Source organism: Marmota flaviventris, chromosome 10, assembly GCF_047511675.1.
Source record: "Marmota flaviventris isolate mMarFla1 chromosome 10, mMarFla1.hap1, whole genome shotgun sequence".
NCBI classification, from domain to species: domain Eukaryota; kingdom Metazoa; phylum Chordata; class Mammalia; order Rodentia; family Sciuridae; genus Marmota; species Marmota flaviventris.
Window position 1 is genome coordinate 13,625,136 of NC_092507.1, and position 24,256 is coordinate 13,649,391.

A 24,256-nucleotide genomic window follows, 5' to 3' on the forward strand; every position below is an offset into this window, starting at 1 on the left:
TTGATGGCCTGGCATTTCCTTCTGTGGATTGAGACACTGCATCAAGTGTACTCAGCTTACACAAAAGTTAGAGCTGGATTGGCAAAATTTTGAAAAAACAAAAAGGAGCAGTTAAAGATTTTCTCTCTCTCTACAAGAGATGTATCACATTCCCTAGAACCAAAACTTTCTATTATAACATCAAATACTTCAATAAACCAAGCAGGCCAGAATCACTCAGTCAAGCTTCCTGGGTTTGTATCACACAAACAGGCAGAGGTACTGAGAGATTTGAGGATGACAGGAATAATAGCTATCTTACAAACTGTGCAGTCCCAAAGGAAGGATCTTACAGAAGTCTGGGAGTACAATATGTCCCATATTCAATCCCCAGTTTCTTACTGGCTCTATACTACGCACTGGAGATAAAACCTGATAGCAGAAAAGTTTTCCAAGGATCCAATGCTTAAGGTGGGTGCTGGAGTAGGACTAGGAATTCACTAAATGGACGAAGAAATGATCACAGGAAAAGAATTTCAGAAGGCACAACACGCACAAAATCAACATGCCACATTTAGGGAAACACAAAGCCTGGCAGGGCTGCCTGCAGGGTGTCCTGTAGGTGATAAAGCTAGAGAATTAAGGAGGTGGCTAGATCCACAATGGACTTTTTGACCTAGGTTAGAACACCCGGTGGGAACTCTTCTTGGACTCTTCCATCAGAAAGCCCATGGTAACTAGCATGTTCAAGAGCTTCTTATGACAGGACAGCAGAGGGCCATCTGACATATACCAGGACATGACCCACCAGGTTGGCAATACCCTGTACACATTTCATCTTTCTCTAAGGAGCTTCATGTGGAATGAGATGACTGATTTCATTTAGTTCCTCTGATTCCTATAGGCAGGAATCAGAATGCCAGGAGTGAGGAAGCAGTCATTTACTAAATTCTGCTGAGATTAAACAGCACCAGGGAACCTGGTTCCCTCTTGCAGCAGCTCATTCTAAACTCACTGAGAGTACAAAGCAGAGTGCTTAGGAGGAGAGCTGGGAGTGCTCCTTGGACCTCACCTTCACATACTGGCGGAGAAAGAACGGGCTCATATCTGGTGGGGAAGAAGTCGTATGTGGTTTCAGCAACTGGCTAGTAGCCACGGGCTCCTCATCATTCTGTTGGCTCTTCCAATACTCCAGCAGTGACTTGAGCACATGCAGGCAATAGTCCACAGCCCCTGAGCTCAGCAGGGCTGCTGCTGTGGCACTGGAGATGAGGGAAGATGACTGGAAGGGAGAAAATACACATAGAGAAAGCAAGAATGTCTTGTAAAAACTGTATAAACCAACTGAGTGCTAACGGGTAGGAAACACACTCTACGCAGTCTTAAAATCAGCTGCTAAGGAAGTGAGCTCATTAGTCTCTTGCAGTAAAAGTGTCCCAACTAGCTCAAAGATTTCCCCCAACTCTTTGGAACAACCACACATAAGAGAAAATGAATACAGGTGCTCAGCCTATCCTCTCTACACACGTGCCAGAGGCCAGGGAGGTGAGGACTAGAATAACCAATCCTCCTGGAGTAAGAGGAAATAACCTCCTCGTTTTCTTTTTCCTTGGGCAACAAGGAAAGAGAGAACTTTCCATACAAGTTCTTATCACAGCAACCTCACCCTCCCAGTAGGGGTGCTTCCATAGAGCCAGTTTCCAAAGAAGACGGGGGTGAGTGATCACATGCATAAAAAAGTAGGAGAAAAGCTACTGTAAATAAGACCATTAGGAGAGCCTTGCAAATCCCAGCAAACCCCACAGCCCGTAAGCTCATTAAGATTGGATGCAGTTCAGCCTCAATTTCTACCTTCTCCGCTTTGTGCTAATCTCCTTTCACCACACACACTTTGCTTTCTTTCTGCTTTATTACCATACCTTATAGCAACAGACACTAGGGGAATCCTCTTAGCCACTCTGTGCCTTGCAGAACAGGCCCTTGCTTTTCAATAATAGAACTTCCAAACCCTTTAACCCCTCCATTGGAGGAATTGTTGGCAAACACCAGAGCTTGGAAGGGATTCTGAAAAAGGTGGAGGTTCTGTTCTTGAAGAGGTAATAACTTAGACTCTTACTCCCCTCAGGTAACAATAACCTTATTCTAAAGGAGGAGTATCACTTCTGCCCTCAGCATGCACCAACTGGACAATCCTCTTACCTTTCTCCAAATTCATAAGCTAAAAGCAAAAATACCTCACATATAGATGACTTGGATCCGGATTTGGTGCGAGACATGAAGACACTAAGGAGTCGCATCACTACCAGGTGGACTTCATTCAGGGGACTGCGCTCATTCTTCTTGGAGACATCCTGCAGGGAGAAGTAGAAGCCCAGAAGCCTGCACTTACTTACAGCTTGAGGTAGCCTCTGAATAAAAGTCCCTTATCCCATCAGCCCTAGTCTTTCTTGGGTGGAATCACAGAAAAACCAAGCTCCAGGGTCCCAGAGGGATCAAAAGCCTGCTACACTCAGAAAGCTACAGTAAGACGCAAATACCTAATTAGATGTTTTCATCTCAATGAGCTACAAAAGGTTCATGAGGGTGGGAACTTTGTCTGGTTCATCATTTGTGCTCAATATACTAAAGTATGTCTGGGCTAGTATAAGCCCTGAACCCACAGAGTCAATCAATAGAATGGGAGCTGTCAGTGAATGGTCACCCTCAGAAGCCAAGTGAAGCTCCTCCAGAGGAATGAGAACCAGAGGAAGGATCTTAGTCAATTTCTGCTTCTTACTTGGTATGCTGCTCCAATTTTTACCTTTTTATCCATGCCTAGTTCAGCAATAAGCTGAGAGAGTAGGTTGTCCAGGGCACCCTTGTCTTTCTCATCTTCTCCATCCAGATCCGTAGTGAGCATTAGAATGACCTAGAAAGCAAAGAGAAAGAAAACATGAAAGCCAATTTCCTAAGGAATAGTTACTCTAAATACAGGCATCTCTAAAGAAATCCTAATCCTACTTCCTGTTGACCATAACTGTAATGCACTGAAGCGTTTCCACATTCCAAGTTTTCTAAAGTTTAAGTGTCCAGAGTCGTTAAGAGTCATATTTTTGGGGCTGGGGCTCAGTGGTAGAGCACTTGCCTGGAGCATGTAAGGCACTGGGTTCAATCCTCAGCACCACATAAAAATAAATAAATAAAATAAAGGTATTGTGTCCATCTACAACTATATATATATATATATATATATATATATATATATATATATATATATATATATATATATATAAAAGGTTTTGAAAATGTGAACAAATTAATTGACTAACCTATATTATATCCATCCAAAGATGATTAAAATAAGGCAGTGTGCTAAGAATTGTAGAACAATTTGCCTCCAAAGAAGACAGCTAGTGGAAAAATAGCAACCAGACCACATTTTAATACTTAGAGACAACACAGACTAAGAGTCTCAAGAGTAAGCCTCTGCTCCTGGCTCAGTCCAAAACTAGAGTGATGACCTTGGGCATTTTAAAACAATTCTCTAACCCTTAGCCTTCTCATCTAAAAATGAAGGGCTGTGGCTTGTTCTCCATCCTCTGTCACCTGTGGCTTTTGGTCCTCTGGAAGACATGTTCTCTGTTTAGGACATTTCCACTGTAATGTAGTAGACCCAGGAGAAGCAAGGGATACCTGCATGTACGGGATGGCCCGGACACCTCCAACATTCCGTAGCTGGGGCAAGGTCTGCAATAATCTCTCCAACAGCATTAGACGTACCATGTGCAGCCTAAAAGAAAAAGAGAAATACAAGAAACATAAGTTAGCACACAAGAGAACCAGCTGAGGATAGTTCTTTCCTCCTGCCACCAAACAAAAGGAGGAACATTAAAAAGATGTTAAGAAATAGGAGCTGGGGTGTGGCTTAGCGGTAGAGCAATAGCCTAGCGCGTGCAAGGCCCTTGGTTTGATCCACAGCACCACATAAAAATAAAACAAGGGTATTGTGTCCAACTACAACTAAAAAATATTTAAAAAAAGAAATGTTAAGAAATACACAGCAACACAGAAGCAGAAATCTCACTCTGTTAAAAGGGAGCAAAACTATTTTAATCTACAACTGATGGTTAAAATATATTTCCCAAGCAAACTATCAGGTTCTAGCCATTCTTAGAACCAAACCTCTGGTGGTACAGTGGCACATTTCTGCAATTCCAGCTACTTGGGGGGTTGAGGCAGAAGGACTGTAAGTTTGAGGACAGTCTGAGCAATTAGCAATTTTAAAAGTTTTAAAAGCTACTGATGTAACTCAGTGGTAGAGTGCTTGCCTAGCATTTGCAAGGGAAGGCCATGGATTCAATTCCCAGTACCAAAACAGCAACAATGAAACAAACAAACAACAAAAAGAACTAAACCTTTAATTATAGGTTTCACGGTTTCCTAACACATGCCTTTAACCTGCCTCCAGGCATTATTTTCTGGAATCTGATGTACAGGCCTGTTGCACCATAACCTGACCTTTTCTTTTTCATGTTTCCTAAGTCCTTAGGAAGGTCAATAACTGCTTTGTTCTCTCTCACATCTTCTTCAATCATTTTCCTAATGTAAAATTCAATGTCAAAACCACTCTCTTACAGACCCAGGAATTTTCTGACGTATTTAGTTGGCTTCTACCTACTAGCCTTCTTCATCTATAGATACACAGTTGGCCTTATGTACCAAGTGCCCACCTAGCTAATATTCTGACTCAAGAAAACCAATATGAAAATTTATCATTTAAGGTCCCGCTGACAAGATTGGCAGCCTCACCTAACACATGATCACAGACAGATTAAAAGTATGGTTGCACCCACTTGAATCAAAGTGTGAAATATGATATATCAAGAACTGTGTAATGTTTTGAACAACCAACAATAAAAATAAAAAAAAAAAAACAAACAGAAAAAAAAAAAAGTATGGTTGCTGAATAAATGGATTCACTTTCATAATTAGTAAACTGTCCCTTCATTTCACCTCAAGGACTATTTGTAAGAAATGTGCATGATTTTCTCATGCATTACATATCCTAACAGGTATCCAGAATATTTTCAAAATCATAAATACTTGAATGAAAGCATTGGATCTTACCTGAACCATAAACAGTTGTTATTCTAAAAAGAACTCAAAGGAATGAGTTAACTGTTCTTCAGAGTACAGTAATATACAACATTCCACACGGGCACCCATGAACAACTTGGGAAGCTATAAGCTGTGTGGGGACTACAGATGAGTAAGAACTGCTCAGAGATGGACAAGGTACCAGTGAGGAAACGTAAGACAACAGCAGGAGTTTAATAGTTTCATAGATAAAACAGATTTGGGGATGGAATCATGTCTTCAGATTTGGAAAAGATACATGTGAACACACAGGTACAAAGAAAAAAGACAAAATGAGTGGAGTCAGATCTCAACCAAGATCATACCATATTACTGACTTTCCAAACAGATGCTATTCTTGAAACTTAACAAGAAAATTAAAACTTGTGCCCCCAAATTGCAATTTTCTTTTCCTTGGTGACCTAAAGTAAAAATTAGTTTTATTCTTTTAAAAAATTCAGTGACCATTTAATTAACTTACTTATGGAAAAAAAAAAGAAAGGGAATTGAAAAACACTATAGACTCCCACCACCAATATGGCTAGGTTACCTAAACTGACTCTCCTAAAAACAACTGAAAAATACTAAAAAGATATTATAACATTTTAAAAAAATGATAAGTCTTGGAAAGTTAAGGTGGGAGGGGGTGGGATGGAGAGAAAAGCAAGCCAGGAGGTGCTATGACCGCTTCTAGTAGTTTCCAGGTGCTGCCAGGTGGCTAGGACCAAGAGGTCCTGAGGCTGTGGATGTGGCCGCTTGGGAGTTGGTGGGGGATGTGGTAGGAAAGCCTATGGCCAAGTGGGGTGAGGGCAATCCATGATGGACAGACCCCAGCAACATCAACAACTAGCATTTGACAGAGAGGGATGCTTCTAATTGGTCCACAGAAAAGCTGAAAACACTGTTCCTGGCAGCAAGAATGCAAAACAAGGAAGGCAAGTGTGAGGTGACAGAAGTGAGTAAGCCTGATGGACAGGCATCCATTAACAATCGAAAAGGCAAACTTATCTTCTTTTATGAGTGAAGCATCAAATTAAACTGAACAGGTACCTCCAAGTCAGGAGTTTGGTACAAGGGACATGTGAGGATCTCAAATATGTCTGACGAAAATACAGTGGATGAAGAGATTAGTGTAAGCCTTAACAAAGATGAGCCTGACGCAAATTTCGTGGCCTTAATGAAGGAAGAACAGGTGAAACTTCTAAGAGAAGCAATAGGAATTTACATCAGCACCCTCAAAAAAAACAGAGTTCACCCAGGGCATGATCTTGCAGACAGTGAATGGAGAGTGAGTAGACCCAACAGGGGAGCCAGCACTGAAAACTGAGGCACACAAGACTAACTCTGCTCCTCAAACAAACCCAGGCCAAACCTGGTGGTGTCAAAACCCCCCATTTATAAAAGCAACCTTAGAGAGACCTTCTCCGACATCCCCAGAGGAACTCTATAGAGAGTTAACCACCCAAGGCTGGTTCAGGCCTTTACCCATGATCCCACAATGTCAGAAGCAGACAAAGGTGAGAAGTTTCACATGGAGATGGCAGTGTCTCTGGGGAATTTTCTGATCCAGTTCCTGAAAAACATATTGCGATGAAGGGAGGTTTAACTCTTGGCCAAAGGGGCACTTTGCTACCATCATGTTGACCTTCATTGACAAGAGTGGAGAGACTGAGCTGTGCATGGAAGGCCGAGGCATCCTTGACCCTGAGGAGGAGAGGACACAGCAGGGCTGCCAGTGGTACTACTCTGAGGGCATTGAACAGACCTCTGGCTATGGAGCACATTGTTTTAGGGCCAGCAGCAGGGGGGCTCCAGCCTGCTGGATACTTCAATCCAGCCCTCTCCTGACTGGGGCTCTTGACTCACAGGATTACACCATCCCAACTGCTAACTTGGGGTCGGGGGTCGTTCCTCTCCACATACACCTTAGTATGTGTATGTTTTCTGCTTGGTGAGGTCACAGAGTAATTTCCCTTTTAAGTGTAGATACACTAAATAAACATAATTTCAAAAACAAAACAAAATAAATGATATCTCAAAAAATTTAAAAGGACTAAAATCATCTAGTATGTTCTCCAACCACACAAAAAAATTAAACTATAAATCAATAACATATAATTAGAAAATTCCCCAAAATATTTAGAAATTTAGTAAATACTTCTTAATATCCCCTGGGCCAAGGACTAAACTACAATAAAATCCAGAAGACAGATTAAACTGAACAGCAATTAAAACATAACATCAAAATATGTGGACTACAGACAAAGCAAGGTTAAGAGGGAATTTTAGAATAAAATATACAGTTTCAAACATGTACTTTGAAAAATTTAAAATTAATAGTTTAAGTTTCCATCTGATGGAGCTAAAAAAAAAAAAAAAGAATAGAAAATTAAGCAAAAAAGTCACTAAGTAGAAGAAGGAAATAAGAGAGGAATAAATACAACGAAGACAAACAGAAAAAAAACAGTTCCTTATAAGTTGATAACCACTAGCTAGATGACTGTTAAAAAAAAAAGAAAAGATACTATAAACCCTAAAGACATCATCATCATAAGGATGATAAAAAATAATTACAAACAACTATATGCCAATAAAATTGGCAACTTAAATAAAATGAACAAATTCCTTATAAAACATAACATGCTAAAATTGATACATGAAGAAATAGAAATAATTCTCTATCACTTAAAAAATGAATCTATAATTTAAAATCTTTCCTTAAAACAAGTCTATATCTAGATGACTTCATTGGTAAATTTTCCAAGAACTTATAGAAAAATAAATATAGCAATCTTATTACACAAACCCTTCCAAAGAAATGAGAAATGGGGAACATGTCCTAACTTATTTTAAAGGAAAATCGCCGTGCTAGACAAAACATTAGCAAATCAAAAATCCCAAAATATAAAGGATAACATCAGAATCTAGTTAAACCAAACCATACGGTTGGTTTAAGAGAAAAATTGATGTAATTTACAACCATTAACAGAATAAAGGAGGAAAAGTGATATAATCAACTCAATAAATACAATAAAAGTTACTGGAAAGTTTCAAAACATCACTAGAGAAAACTGTCTCCTAATAAACTAGGAATGAAATTTCCTTGATTGTATAAGGAATATCTGTTAAAACAAACCCTCGTTGGGTGCAGGCACACACCTGTAATCCCAGGGGCTCAGGAGACTGAGACAGGAGGATCACGAGTTTGAAGCCAGTCTCAGCAATGGCGAGGAGCTAAGTAACTCAGTGAGAACCTGTCTCTAAATAAAATACAAAAAATAGGGCTGGGGATGTGGCTCTAACACTACTTATGAAATCTTTGCTAAGCCTGAGTTATGAAAATATTTTGTCTCCTAAAACATAATGTGTTACCTTTTAAATTTACATCCACAGTTCAATTGGTTTGGGGCATAATGTAAGATTAATTTTATTCTGTATGAATTTCCATCTAACCCCCAGTTTTACTGGAAACACCATCCCTCCCCTAATGTCACCTTTGGCATAGATCATATGACCATGTATGTATGGAATCTACATCTGAACTCCAGCCTGTTCTATCGACCTACTTGTTATCCTTACACCAATCACACTGCCTTAATTATCATAGCTTTATAATAAACTATCATTGTTATATTTTCTGATTTTATGGATTTTCTTCAATATTGTCTTGACTAAAATTAGTCCTTTACTTCCAAACAAAAGTCAGTATCAACTTGTCAATTTAACACATACATAACACCAATTGGGATCTGTGACAGGGATTACATGGATCTGAATCTATCTGAAGACAAATGTCATCTTTACAATGAGACTTTCAATCCATAATCATGGTATAGTAAGTATTCCAATTATTTAGGTCTTCATTAATTTGTCATTAGATTTTGCAGTTTTCAGTAATTAAATCTTATCTGTCAAACTTATTCCTACATGTTATTATTTAATGATACTCGAATAAATCTTAACAAATTATACACACAAGGAATAAAAATGAAAAGTGATTATTAAGAGACATGGAAAGAGACTATGATAACTTAACATCTATTTAAATGGACTCCCAAAAAGAAAAATAAAAAGTGAGGCAGAAACAACATCTGATGAGATTAATACATGAGGATTTTCCAAAACTAATAAGATACTAACCCATACATTCAAGATTCCCAGACAACTAAGGAAACAAAGAAAACCATCTTATGTAGTTCAGTGCTATGTAGAGCACTTGCCTACTGTGCCAAAGGCTCTGGGTTCGAGTCCCAGCAGAAAAAAAAAATTCCAGCAATCTCAGAGACCCCATATTATCTGAACACAATAGAATTAACCTAAAAATCACATTAATTTTTTAAAAAAATCAGTAGAAAACCCTTTGAAGAAGTTTTTAAAACCCTCCATTAAAATACCACAGTTAACAGTGTCTGAGACCATCTTCATTCAAAGAGATGTTATAAGTGGCTGATGTTGAAGCAGAAGGGTACAGGAACACAGGAGGTGTTCACAGATGTACTATTCTGTCTCTAATGCCTGTGTCAGTGATTGTTTTCTTCCTGATAGAAATCATTCAGTTTAAAATGCGGATTCATTGTTTTGGCACTAATGTGATAACTGTTGGTCTCAACAAATTCAACAAACATTATATCACAAGTATTATTCTTTTGTGGAGGGGAGAGGATACTGGAGATTAAACTCAGAGACATTTTACTACTGAGCTACATCCCCAGGCCCTTTTACTTTTTGAGTCAGGGTCTCACTAAGTTGCTGAGGGGTCTTGCTAAATTGCTAAAGCTGGCCTTGAAGTTGCAATCCTTCTGTTCAGCTTCTTAAGTAGCTGGGATTACAGGTGTGTGCCACTGTGACCAACTATCCCAAGTGTTATTCTTAAATTTTTCTTCCTCCTCTTCTATTTCTCTAGTTACTCTTTGGTTAAATACCAAATCAGTACCAAACACCATCACGTTTTCTTAAGGGGGATAGATTAGAAACTCTCAGATTATCTTGTTTCAAAATATTCTACCATTGGTATTTAGAAATACCAATGCTCTTATTTCTCCTTTACCTTGTATACAAGCTGAATAGAAACTATTTCTGATATAATCTACCTATTAACTTATTGATGAGCCTCAAACAGCGCCTTTTACAAAAAAGGATGCAACATAATGAGTTCATCAGTATTAATGAAACAAAATTTTAATAAGAAAAATTCATGGTTTTATGACAATAATTTTAGACTTATAGGATTTAGGGAGCTTTCAGAAAAAGAGTATTTTCTATTCTCTCTGAAATTGATCTATAGAACTCTAATCGGACAACAGATCTAAGCTGCATATGGGGGCATACAACTGTAATCAAGCTACCTGAGAGGCTAAGGCATGAGAATTAAAAGTTTGAGGCCAGTTTGTGACAACTTATGAAGACCCTGTCTCTAAACAAAAAATAAGGAGTAGAGATGCTGCTCATTATTAGAGCACATTCCTAGAATGCAAAAACCCTGGTGCAATTCCCAGTACTGGGGGGAGAAAAAAAGAAGGAAGGAAGAGAGAGAGAGAGGAAGAGAAGGAGGAGGAAGAGGAGAAGATGATAGCTCTGGAGCACTTCCTAAGATCTTAATCTGTTTCATGAGTTTATTGTCTTTATATTTCATAAGAAATACACTATTGTCACCATTCCACCTCTGTTTCTGAAATACTCTGATAAAGCTTAAGATGGTGAATGGTCAGTCCTGACCTGTTGCTAGTGTGGACGTCTCCTTCGGCTTCCCCTTCTCCTTCTCCCTCTGAGCCATCTCCTTCCTGGTGCCCAGTGGTGGTGCTGATAGCACCAGTGCTTGAACTGACACTTCCTGGTCCAGCTGGATGTCCCTCAGCTGTGGCATCACCATAGGCACTGCTCCGGCCAGATACTAGAGGAAAATGGTTAAAAAAAAAAAAAAAATTGACTCCAAAGCAGAACGGAATACAATACACTCTGAAGTTAGCAAAGGCTAGGCAATAATTGGTAGCTTTAGATATCATTTTTTTCTATATGAAGCTGAATGAGGACTGAATTCATGATCCTGATCCCACAGCACCATACTAAATCACACTCTCTAGCCACTCAACCTCCTATCGAACCCAAGCTCTACCCACAAGAATGATCTTCATCTCAACAAATTTATCAAATAATTCAGAGAAAACAAACCTGATATGTAAATCTAGAAATTATCAGAGCTACTCTTAATCTCCTCCATAAAAATTTGTCGTCAATTGTTAACTACAGACTCATTTTCAAACAAAAATGGCTTTATCATGCTCCCTGATGCCAGAGTCCCCCATTTATTAGCTAGTGTACTGTGGGGTTGGCTTGCTACATCAATACATCTGATCATTAATAGGATTGCCCAAAAATATGCGCCCCCCCCCCCCAGTAATAAAGAGCAAAAACTATAGGCTAATGGGTTTCAAGGTCACAGTTATTTTAATCAAGATGTAGAACTGTGCATGTCACTGCTTTTCTTCCACTAATAAAAACTTACAGATGCCTGTAAAATAATTCAATGTTTACTTCACTGAGTGTCAGCAAACTCAACACTTGAAACCTCAGCACTGAGGGTAAATGAACTCCACAAGACTTTCAATGAGTCCCTACAACTTCTCTCTGCTGAAAGCAATTCAAGGCAGGGATTCCTATTTGTCCCCACCCTCTGCCCAGCGAGACCAGGACCCCCAGGCACATTACCACTGTGCTCGCCAGCCACTGAGTCCACTGCACTGCCCCCGCTCTCCGAGCCCACACTACCACCATGGTCAGCAGGAGAGGTCCGCAGGGTAGAACCGTCAGTCGCTGCTGTGCTGCCCTCGTCATCTGAGGCTGGAGCTGAGAGAGTAACAAGAGCTGTTACAAGTAAAAACCCCTCTTCGGGGTGAAAGTATCAAACTACATAGTGCAGAGGACACGATGCAGTTTATGTATCCTGTAGTCAGAGAAAAAAGGGAAAGATTTGCTTTGCTAGTTGACCACTAACAGGAACAAACACTGTACATGGTGCATTGCAAACAGTACTGAGACAGAAGTAAAAACCCAGTTCACTGGGCATTTCCTTCGCTCTTACACTACAGCGCAGAGATTCAACAAGAATCAGTGATGTGGACACTGAGTCTTCTAGCTAAATGCTTCATGGTCACCATTGTCTAGGTGTTACTGACACCTGCTGAGAGATCTCAAACTAGCCATTGCCATTCAAAGCATAAAACTCTGGATTTTAATGAGATTTGTTTTGCAATCAATTTATGCTTAGGAAATCACTTATCATGAGCTTTTGAATTGACTGTGTTTTTTTAAAATCAAGTGGTCCCAAGGGGGGCTCACTGGGAAATTTCACACGTCCTAATCATCCTCATCAGATGCTAATAATGAAGCAAGGAAATTCCCCAGAGACAGCCACAGCATCCAGGATCAGGGCTGAGCTGAGACAGGAGGAAAATGCTGGATGAGATATACGGGGGGGGGGGGAAGCCACGACAGCCACAGAGCAGATACAGTATGCACACAACCAGACAATACAATACGACAGCAACCTCAGAGCCTGCAATGATAGCAACAGAAGAGACCTCAGAAAAGCAACAAGCCATGGCAGCAGATGGGGACAGCCAGTTTCTCTTTTTCTTATCTACCCAGGGTCAAACTCCCAGAATAAAACATTAAAAAAAAAGAAAGAAAGAAAAGAAATAGAAACAAATACAGAGATTCATCAGTCTGGAAAAGTATCAACCCTTCTGTTACTTGAGGGTTGATTCTCCAGTGGGTTTCTCAGGTATGACATCCTCCTTTGTTTGGTTCAACACTCTATTCAAAAATATTTATTTTTTCTTATCACATTAGGAAAGTGAGTGAAATTCAAGTCAAAATGAGTTCTGAAGATTTCCTGTGGATCTTGGTTATCCACAAAAACCCTACCTCTCCTGCTCATAGGTGCCTAATGGTCAGCCACATAGCCCCACAATTCTGAAGCACAACCCAGCTACTTGCAGCTTTAATTTTCTTTGCAAATGAAGAGTAAACACTTAAACAGTAAAAACTTTACAGTATCTTTTAAATTTTTTAACATGTTAAAACTCTTAACAAAGAATACTAAACAATATAACTCAAGCCCTAGTCTAATCAGCCTACCAGCTGCTCTCTGGACCTCTCCTCAAGAATCAGCTCAAGCCAGGCAGCATGCGAAGTGTGAGGAAGCAGAGCCATGAGCACCATTGCCAAGTTCAGCACTATGCCTTCCACACCCATATTCCTAAAGCCAGGCAGAAGCAGGAAGTCCAGAATGGCCTGTCAAAGCAGCTGCCCATTACACTCTCACAGCACTAAGACAAGGCCAAGGGTCCTGGGGCCCTGCGCCATGCTCCTTGCTGTGGACAGTTACCTGATGCTGTGGTGTCAGAGAGGGTTCCTGCGTCCAGAGAGGAAGAGCTGGGTGCCTGGCCGGACAGTCCTAGGCTCTGAAGGCCCAGGGCACTGCTGCTGCTGCCTGGGAAACAAGTGGAGAGTGAGCACGACATCCCCTCCAGACCCCGTCCACAGCTGCTTTGGCTACCTGCTGCCCTCAGGAGTCTCTACAAGCCAGCACATGACCCTCTCTGGCCTACATCCACTGCTGTCCACCCCCCAAATTCAGTTACAGAGGTGGTGGAATGCTTCCTTCAGCTCAGGCAGAACAGAGGCTGGAGGAATCTAGGAGATTCAGGAGTAAATAATCCAGAAGACCAAACCAGCAGACAATGAGATTGGCTCCCAGCCCGAAATTCTCACCACAATCCCTCTCACTCTCCACCTGTATCCCTTAACAGCTCTCACCCAGATCAACCTCTCCCCAAAAGTGGGGACAAGCTAAGTCAGCTGGATATCAGTAACTGCCAAATCCTCTTTGCTGTGCAAGGCAAAGGCCACTCTATTCCTGGCATTGCCTTCTACCTTGCTGGTCCTGCTGCAGGCTCAGGGCAATTGCTAGTTCAACCATGGTCTCATCATCTGCGTCAGGCGGGATGTCCAGCATGGGAGGGAAGCCCTCTGCGCCTGCCAGCAGGGCCTCCAGGGGAGAGGGGTTGCCATTGTTGACATTCTCAGCTGTCTCCAAGACCATCGACTCAGACTGCAGAGAGAAAACTCTGTCAGGGTCCCTTAACAAACAGCAAATTTTGGAGTCTATTAAACAAGAGCTAGAGGGGAGCTGAAGCTCCTTTTCCCCTCTCCTGCTGCCAGACTCACCACCATCTCAAAATCTCCGTGATCCACCTCACTCTGCTCCTGGCTTTCCTGACGGATGTGCCCACCATCCGGGATTCCTGATGACTGCATTTTTTCATCTGCATCATCATCATCATCATCATCCTTGTCTCCTGAGTCAAAGAAACCCCCAATCACCTGAAGGTGCTTGCTTTTTCCTCCTTAACATGTGGTGGTATAAGTTGCACAGCAAAAAGCCAGCACATGGCACCCTGTGCTTCCAGGGTGCCATGCCCAGAGACCTTTTTGTTTTGTTTCTTGGACCTAGCAGAATCTAGGAAGACGGAGTTAAGCACAGATAGCTTGTCCCCAAGGAATAGGACTGAAAAAGGATTTGAAAAGGATTTCCCTAAAGCAAAGAAATCTAAGGCCTGACAAACTCCCACCAATTCTCAGGAAGCCTTCGACAAGATATGAAAAATAATACAATTGAGATGTGTATCTGTCATGGAAGCTTAGAGCTTATTCATTACTTATCTCCAAAACAACTAGGTTAGTAAGACTTTCACACTATATAATCATGAGAAGAATTAGAATTAAAATGTAAAACTATCAAATGGGAACTAAGGACACCATAAGAGGTCCTATGTAAGCCCACTTCCGTGTGGGAAGGCCATCTAGAAAAGAAACAGTCCAGGTGAGACTCTGATGGTCAGAAGAGGAGACTCTACTCAATGGATTTGGCGGGGGGGGGGGGGGGGGGGGGGGAGTGAACCCAGGGGCACTTAACCACTGAGCCACATCCCTATCCCTATTTATTTTTTGAGACAGTGTCTCACTAAGTTGCTTAGGGCCTTGCTAAATTGCCGAGGCTGGCCTTGAACTTCTAATCCTCCTGCCTCAGTCTTCTAAATCCCTGGGATTACAGGCCACCATGCACAGCCAGGTTTGACGGATTATTAAAACAGGCAAATATGTCCTTAATTAGAAAAACAAACTGTTGTGCTGGGGATATAGCTCAGTTGGTAGAGCGCTTGCCTTGCATGCACAAGGCCCTGAGTTCAATCCCCAGCACCAAAAAAAAAAAAAAAGAAAAGAAAGAAACTTGAAGAAACACAAACTGTTGGCAGTGTAGGTTCTTGCTAGAGAAAAGACTGCAAAGCACTACCTAACTCATCAAAACCTTAGATAAGATACATGTTACTCAGGGAAGAATGTCTGAAAGTTATAAAGTTGTATACACTCCTCTAGACCCAGGCTGTCCCATACAGTAGGCAACAGCCATGGGTGGCTACTGAGCTCTGGCTAGTCCATCTGGAGATGTGCCACTAGCATAAAATCCATGCTGGACATGAAAGATACTGCCAGAAAACAAAGCATTTCACTAGTGGTTTTTTATATTGGCTACATGTTGAAATAATGTTTTTGATACACTGGATCAAATAAATCTTTAGTACATTAATTATCCTTATTTCTTTATACTCCTTATGTGGCTGCTGGAAAATTTAAAAATATATGTAACTTTCATTTGAAACTTACTTTCAAATCAAATCAAGTAACCAAAGAGTTATATAGTATAATGCTATTAGACAGTCTATAGAATTGCTCTTACTAAAATGTAAAATGGTGAACTCTTGACCACGGCCAAGTGTATTATGAGGGAAATCTGTGAAATCTGTCAAACTTATTATCAGTATGGCCACTGAGGATTCTGTCCCTTAGGCAAAACAAAATGGAGCCTTAATGAAGAGCTTTGGTGCCAGGGGAAATTAAGTTCATTTTGTGTTTGGTCACCATGATCTTTTCAAATGTTCTTATGCTGGGACTCCGGAAAAGCTCCAGCCAAGTATAAGGTATTCACTAATGACCATGTGGGACCCTGTCATGAAGAGTCCTATATCCTTTGCTTGGTTTTCATTGTTACCTTTATTTTTACATAGTCTTGACTTTCATTATTATTATTCTACTTAACTATACGTATTTTTATATGTCACCTTAAAATTCTTCATGAAAAAGTAGGGTAAGAAATAAAAAAAACCAAAGGCTCTTGGTCAACATAAGCAGCACTTCCAAGACTGCACCTCTTCTCCCCCACACCCCAACCCAGACAGAAGCCCAAACTCACACCTCACATTACCCATTGGAGTGTTGCTTCGAGGGGAAGAGGGCAAAGTCACATGTCTCCGTTTGTTCCTGGGCCTTAGGACTCGAATTAGAGCTTGTTTACAGGAGAAGCTCACAGCAGGATCCTGAAGTTTAAAAGGAAACTGTCATGCTTATTCACAAAAGCAGCTGCGACACTTTCTCAGTGCCTCACTCACATGCGTTGTAAAGACCTATCTCACAGGCACCCAGCTGACCCAAATTCAGCAGGATAAGCTGACTGGCACTTCCAACCTGGCATACAGAAGACCCATTCACTGCCTTCCTGTCTCTCAGTTCCTGTGACAGTCTGGCAGGCCATTTGCCCCTGAAGTCACTTTTGACTCCTTACATATAGACACTGGCTTTTCTTCAGATGTTCAAGCCCTCAGTGCTCCTCTTAGCTCTGTGCTATAAACAGTACCTCTAACATGTAGCTTCTGAGACATCTTAATGTGCTACATTCATTCATGTGCTTGTTTAAGTAATACTTAGCACTATATAGCAAATACCAGACTAGTCCTTAAGGATTCAGCACTGAACAAGAAAGACTAAGCCCACTCATTCCTTTTCCTAACCTTACTCTTCCATGCTGTAAGATCTTAAAGCTATTATTGATATTTTAAACTATGAATTCCTTTAAGCCTATTAAAAAAAATTTTCCAGATATTCTTAGGCATGTGGAATGGTACGTACAGGACATAATAGCATCTGCATGTAGATCTTGGACGCAGTATTGATACAATCCAGCTCACAAGTACAGTAGCCATGGATAATGTCTACCAGTGCATTGACAGTAGCTTCAATATGAGTAAGGCCTACAGGGAAGAAAAATATCATCTGAAAACTTGGTGGAAAAGCCTCTAGATACTTGGGAGCTTAAGATAAAGTACAAATTCTTATTCCCACATAAAGGTCAAGCTAATAAAGACAACAAGCACAACACAGCAGAACAAACCCACAAAACACACACACAGAATGTAGACTGTCAGCAGCATTTGTGATTTGTCTTATTAATAGTCTTCTAATCTCCCAAACTGTCCTCAAAAGCCTTTCCAGATATCCTGCATGATAGAAGTGAGCAGTTGTCCACTCTGCAGCTATCAAAAGACAAGGTAGGGAAATGTGAAGAGGTAGGCAGATGCTAAATGCCCCCTACAATCCCCAAACCTCAGGCAATGATGGAACATGACCTTGACAAGCCTGCTGGTCTAGCGTCCAAGTAATCTCCAAACAGATGAATACCAGGTTGTTCTACTATTCTCTGTTGCTTCCTCTTCCGCCTAAGCTTTCAGTAGCATGAGAAGTTAAGATACCTGACACAGTAGCAGCTTGTAAATAATTCAAGACTGATACTTAATTTTTAACTTTCAAATAAACATTGAACAAGTTTTAAAAAATGTTCTTAAAAACAATAATAAATACCATAGAAGATACATACACCACACACACACACACACACACACACACACGAGTATCTCTTTACATGAAACGTGCAACCCCACATGAAGAGATACAGCACAAGAAAACCCTACTCTCTGTCACAAAGCTAGTTCCTGTATCAGGAATAATACACTGATCTCATAGACTTCTAGTTCCCAATTATTAATTCTGGAAGAAGTGAATGATGAAGGCTAAGGGTCATAGCTATTCAAAGACAGAATTTATATCAACTTCATTATGTATCAAGTTTTCAAGTGTCCCTTTTAATATGATACCTGGCAGGCAAGCAGGTGCCAAGAAGGCATTCTTGGGTTTGGACGCATGGAGTTTCCAGAAGTGGTTCACAAGCTGGGTGATGAAACTACAGCAATCTCCTTCCACCTGCTTCTGCAGTTCCTTCCCCTCATCCACTCCTTCTACGCAGGACAAAGAAGATTATTAACGATGGCAAATCAAAGATGGAATTTAATTTGTTTTAAGGTTAACTCAGGTCAAGGAAGCTTGCCTGCGGAGGGAGTTTCAAGTGGGGCCCCAATCAATATGCCAACTATCCCTAGATTCCAGCAGGCACATCTAGGAAAAAAACAGTCTGGGAAAGGAATATCACAGAAAACATTGAATGTTAGAATTAAGTAGAAAGGGGAGCATTCAGGATCTTTACAGCAGATTAAAAGATGTCCAACTGTTCAACTTCTAAAATCTAGGGGAACATCTGAGAATGTTTCTAGGATTGTAGTGTTAGGAGGGAGGACAAGCAGGACAATGACAGCATATGGGGACGTATAAATAATAAAAAAATGTAAAGGCATCACTTAATTCTATTTGAAAATGGCAAAACAGGTTTGGTACCCAGTCAATGTAAGAAGAGATGAAGAAACAGAATGCAGCACTGAGAAAGGCCACTGAACATATTAATAAAGTACTGGCAAAAGGACAATATAAAAGTACAAGATACAACCCATAACTTCAATATGAGCAGGACCGACCAAGTTTAGCTTTACCCTAAAGACGGTAACAATGTTAACTCCAGAGACAAATTATACCTGATGTTCAGAACACTAAATAAACTCAAGTATAATCAAATAAAACTCAAGATGAGCACTGGAAAGGGCACTCAGTTAAAATGGGACAATCCTAACATCCACAAGATATAGAACAGGCAGCAAAATCCTTATCACAGAGCCTGAGGTTAGTTGAAAGGCCAGTGAGAATAGAAAGAGGAGGAGAGAGGGTAGAGAGGTGTAAGCAGATTTCAGGACCACAGCCACGTAGGCCAAGTTCACCTGTTTCCATCTGGGGCAGCTTTGACTCCGTGAAGTGGACAAGGTTATTAGGTCGCATGATGGCGATGGAACGAGCTGTGATCACCAGCCTCTGGAACACCTCAGGGTCCAGATCCTTGCCTTCTCTGCTGGATGCATTGAGACACTGCACAGCTTTGCTCAACAAGGCCTGATCCTATACAACACAGCATCACAGAGAATCAACCATAAGCAAAGGCTGAACACTAAAAACAAAAAATAGAGGGGAGTGGCAATCATCAGGATTGCTACCTCCTCTCAGGAGAACAGATCAATTCCCACCAACCCACCCAGAACAAACCTTCAAAGCAGCCCAATATGTTGGACTTAAAACACATAAAACATTAAAGTCTTTTTTTTTTTTCTTTTTTGGAACTGGGGGGTCGAACTCAGGACTTTGCGAATGCAAGGCAGACGCTTTGCCACTGAGCTACATCCCAGCACTAAACATTAAAGTCTTTAACAAGTCAAAAGTCATGCAATCAGTATCAAAACATGATAGGAAAATTAGAGTCCACTCAAGTCTCCGGTTCTGCAGCAGCCCAGATCTCCCTCTAGCAGAAGAGCAGTTTCTCAGCAAGTTCCTAGTGCCTAAGGGTGATGTTTCCAAACGGCCTTTCCTTGGGGAGGGTCACAAGTTAAACTCACATTTCTCAATTTTATGGGCAGGAAACATGAAAGCTAACCAAGGCTCCTGGACTAGTGGCTTCTAAACTGTCATCTCGTCCAAATAAGGAAACTGGCCCAACTCACCTCCTTTAGCATCTACTGATTTTTATGGGGGAGGCCCTTCAGATGCTCCCCAACCATTAATCAGTCAACACTGCTCCAGGGAACAGGATGCCTTTCACATTATCCTACAGCCAGGGGTGGGGTGAAAACACTGGCAGCTCTATCCACTGAGTGACTCCCCTCCCCTCACTGTTCTGGGGAGAAGCTGCCACCCTTAGTGTCTTTCTCTTTCTTAAGCCTTGCTGATCCTACTAGAGGAATAAAAAAAACAACACAAACCAGTGGCCCACTGGTCACTGGCCCTCAGCTTTGAGTGGTGTTCATGAATTTCCCAGGAGAAAACTCTAGACTCAGGTCTAATCTCACTGCTATCAAGCCTTTCCACAGCTTACACAGCTGTGCCCTCACTTCACATACACAAAACCAACTTACTCAGTTCCCTGTCGGGGCCACAACTTCCAATTCTACAGAAGCCTCCCTGAAAGGGAACGATTACCTTGTGGCTGTGATAGGCCGAGCGGCTGGTATGGAGGCTGGCCAGAAGGCTCTTGGACTGTTGCTGGACACTGGCAGGTGCTGGCAGGGACAGCAGCAAAGTGGCCAGCTCCTGAGCTGCATTCTTGTTTCTCTCCTGATGTGAAAGACAGCAGTTATCACTAACCCCACAATGCACTGCAGAATGAACTCTCCCTCTGCCCTCCCATCCTGCCTTTGAGGCCACCAGAGTGAGGTCATATGTCATAGATTTAAAAGACCAAAAAAAGAAAACCAGTTTCAGAAATCATAATTCTCATATAACACAGGTGAAGGACTAGGATCCAAGCTCACAACCACATATCCTACTCTCTGACATGGCTCACTACGGGGTACCAAAAGCAGGACGTGAGGCCCAAAGCTGAAGACTTCTCTGGATCTTCTTTGCAAATCAAGATTAGGCTATAAGTGTTGTTTAACTGTGAGGCCTTGGGCCTCAGACAACTCCAATGACTTCCTGCCTCTTCAGAAAGCTCCCAAGTGCTTTGAAGAAGTAACTTGCCTTCTCGATGATTGGGCCAACAGCAAAGCAGCTTTCCAGGGCTTCTAAAGAACTCACAACCAGCCTGGGGAGACAGAAAACCTGGCTTGAGTACAACAACCGTTCTCTCCGCCTCGTGCTTTAGCCTAGGCAAACTATGGTCTTGAGGACCTTGGGGACAGCTAATGAATGCCAAATACAAAATCAAAGCACAATAAGACCTGCCACAGGCACCATGCATATCGTTGCCTGTGTTACAGGCCAGAAGAAACCCAGCTCCTGCTCGGAGATCAACCTGAGGCCATGTTCATAATCCGTAACTCAAAGACAGGGTTTTTCTTGCTCAAAGAGGATAAATGTGCTTCCTTCTGCTGCCTGTGGCGAGGATCACTGAGATGGGCTTAGCAGTCTTGATGCAATGGGACCCAAAGCTCAGGTGCCCAGAGATCAGTGGGCAAGGGAGACACAAAGGGAAAGGTTAAAGCCATCTTCCTACATTAGGAAGGTTAGATTTTTCTTACACTTCCAAGAAAATGCACAAGAGCATTTCCTGAGTCCCAAGGTACGGCAGAGTAAACAAGCTATTTTTAGGTGCATGCCACTCGCCAATATTCAAAGGGCAGTGCAAAGCATCTCTCAAAAACTGACAATTCTCCCTTAGGGAAGGAATAGGAAGCCCAACTATTAAAGGTACCAAGTAACATGTTCCCAGGGCTTACTCCTTTGAATTTAACATAGCACAGTGAAAAGACCAACATCCTGACAGCTGAAGCTCTGGACAGAGAAGGATAAGTATTGAGAGGGTAGCTGGGGAGACGGCATGAGGGTAAAGGAAGGCAATGAAGTATTAGGGAAGAGGACCTGAGGTATAGAACAAATGTGGCTGGAACAAGCCCTCTATGGCTCGTGAGCTGACAGGGCTTTCTTCTTGCCCCTCCACTCCCACCCTTTCTCATCTACTGCAGAGGAGTAGAGAGGACTGGGGTAAGGGAGAGAGCTAAAAGAGTCTGACATGGCCAACACCAAGGTGCACTCACGATCCTGGGTATGCTCCATTTTTACACATGGAGAGCGCTGCAGCCATGCAATGATCAGAACAGAAAGAAGCAGGAGGACTCTTCACGGAAGCAGAATCAATGCAAAGCCACACCATCACACACACTGCTCTCTGACACACACTCACTCGTGCAGAGAAAAGAAAGAGGGCATACTAACCGGTCCAGCTTGGTTAGGGACTCAGTTTCAGAACTTGGGGGAGAGGCAAAGAAAAAAAAGGAAAAAAATGTGAAGCTCAGAGAATCCTGGAAACACATCCTAAGCAAACCATATATGAATAGGGTTGGGGAAAAGAAAGAGAAAGAAGGAGGTGGTTGCTGGTGGGAGGCACTGACTTCAAGCAGGGCTATTCTTACAGCTTACAATGTAAGAACTCACAATCTTACATCGTGAATTATTTCATCTACCATGGCAAACCAGCAGCTCCCCAGCACACAGAAGCCAAGCGCGATGCTTGAGAATGCCACCATAGGGAGACCTAAGGAGACTCTGCTACAGGGCGCAGCAGCAGCCTCTCTTGCTGGCAATGTCATTACCAAAGTAAATAGCTAGTGCCCAGGAAGATGAGAAGATGATGCAACTGGCATGGAAGGGAAGATGTTTCCCTAGCATCTTAGCAAGTCTGGATCCTATTCTAGAAAATGGACTTAAGTACCTTCCAGTCTGTGGCCTCTGGCTGCTCCAAAATGTACTAAGAATTAAGAGAAAGGATAAAACATCTGCCTTAGCAGAGACTGTGGCATCAGATGACTCTGCACCCAATTTTCAGGCTTCAGCTGCACAGTAAGGAGACACTGAATGTGGGGGGTGGTATGTGAAAACTAGAAAATCACAGGCTAGACTTGGGACAGGTGCAGAGGCAGACTCTCAAGACACAGTGAGGTTCTGCAGCAAGTGGAAAATGGTGAGAACTGAAGCCAACCCCCGCCAATGCTGGTACCTCTCCAAGACAGTGCCACTGGTCGTGGTAGGGGCGGCTGAGTCGCTGTCGCCAGTGCCATTGCTCTGGTTCAGGTTGGAAGGGCAGATGTTGCTGACGGAAGCAGAAGGGAACTCTTCCGGGGGTTCATCAGGCCAGCCAAACTGTTCCTTCGTCTTGCCGTAAACTTTTACAGCATCTATCATGGTGACACCTGCTGGATCCACCGAGGCACCGACTGCAATGAGCAAGAGAAGCCTGTGGAAGCGCATCCTCTTAAGAGCCATGAGCACCTCTTCAAAAGCAAAGGCCAGACCAGGCTGGGCAAAGGCACAAATCACATCAATTTTTATAAACATAGAGGAATTTTATCTCCTGAGACACTAATACATGAAGAAACAGTTCCATGGAACAAAAGTCATGAAGTTTCCAAAGCGTCCCCAAACATCAACATAAGGACCCTCTTGTGCTGTCCCATCCCCAGCAGTCTCCAAACACTTCACTTCACTACCCTATCTTTATCCCTCCTATTTTCAAGTATGCTCTTTCCCTGGCACCTGCCTTTTGTTTACATCTCAAGTAAAGATTTCTAACAGCAGAGACCACAGAGAAATCAGTAAAGCTGGGAGAGCCCAGAACACTGATGGACCACAGACTGGTGGCCTCTAATCCAGCACTCATAATGAAAGGGTAGAAGTCTGCACCCAGGGTTGGCGACTCACTAAAGAGGTTTAGCTTCTTATCAGCTTGCAGGGCTTCTTCTCTGGTGAAGGGGAAATCAAACCAGCGTGAGCGACTCAGATTAAGCTGCATAGTTCTGCCGAAGATCTCAATGTACGATGGGGCCCGTTCGATGGCCTGAGTCCCGATCTGGATGCGCATGCCTGTCATCACCATGGTGCTGTTGTTGTTACTAATCTCGATAGTGAAGCCACCAGGCTGGAGGGAGAAAAGACTGGAATCAGAAAACTAAGAGAAGTTCTTAAATTCTGTGCTCTGATATAGTCTTAATGTGTACACCCAGATAAGATCTTTATTCTTTTAACTCCCCAGTGATGACTGTCTTGCTTCCAAGGATGCAAAAACAGGCAGGGAAAGGACTTTTTTTCATGTCTGACTTCCTTCTCCCCAGCATTTAACAACACTCTGCTGCCTTCTTGCACAATAACCCCAAATGGTGGAAACCTAGCCTTACAGGATCGGGAGTCCTTCTGCGTGTGAGTGAAAGTGTTCATTCATCCAAGGATCATTTAGCCACAAATGAGGGTCAGTGATTATGAGCACAAATTTCTAAAAGGAAAATGTTCTTGAACCATACTGTTGACCAGTCCTTCTATCCAAGGCTTAAACCCAGTCCAACAAAGTCCT

At 42.1% G+C, this 24,256-nt stretch overlaps 1 protein-coding gene and 1 pseudogene across 7 annotated transcripts in view; one reads left to right on the forward strand and one right to left on the reverse strand.

Moving 5' to 3' along the window:
* Positions 1-24,256, reverse strand: part of Ubr4 (ubiquitin protein ligase E3 component n-recognin 4) — a 127,425-nt gene that overhangs the window by 48,115 nt on the left and 55,054 nt on the right. For 2 of the 7 annotated variants that reach the window (XM_071617410.1, XM_071617408.1), the window contains exons 48-66: positions 23,611-23,827; positions 22,910-23,126; positions 22,129-22,161; positions 20,935-20,998; positions 20,395-20,529; positions 19,149-19,323; positions 18,371-18,454; positions 18,141-18,281; positions 17,119-17,240; positions 16,418-16,529; positions 14,323-14,453; positions 14,029-14,206; positions 13,481-13,585; positions 11,800-11,937; positions 10,810-10,984; positions 3,652-3,748; positions 2,780-2,887; positions 2,214-2,330; positions 1,052-1,261 (exon numbers count right to left, since the gene is read on the reverse strand). In XM_071617410.1, coding sequence (XP_071473511.1) covers positions 1,052-1,261; positions 2,214-2,330; positions 2,780-2,887; positions 3,652-3,748; positions 10,810-10,984; positions 11,800-11,937; positions 13,481-13,585; positions 14,029-14,206; positions 14,323-14,453; positions 16,418-16,529; positions 17,119-17,240; positions 18,141-18,281; positions 18,371-18,454; positions 19,149-19,323; positions 20,395-20,529; positions 20,935-20,998; positions 22,129-22,161; positions 22,910-23,126; positions 23,611-23,827 — 2,559 coding nt within the window. The remainder of the gene's footprint in view (positions 1-1,051; positions 1,262-2,213; positions 2,331-2,779; positions 2,888-3,651; positions 3,749-10,809; positions 10,985-11,799; positions 11,938-13,480; positions 13,586-14,028; positions 14,207-14,322; positions 14,454-16,417; positions 16,530-17,118; positions 17,241-18,140; positions 18,282-18,370; positions 18,455-19,148; positions 19,324-20,394; positions 20,530-20,934; positions 20,999-22,128; positions 22,162-22,909; positions 23,127-23,610; positions 23,828-24,256) is intronic. The other 5 variants (XM_071617413.1, XM_027951897.2, XM_071617409.1 and 2 more) reach the window with 4 other exon arrangements.
* On the forward strand, positions 5,885-7,049 carry LOC114105397 (activator of 90 kDa heat shock protein ATPase homolog 1 pseudogene; annotated as a pseudogene).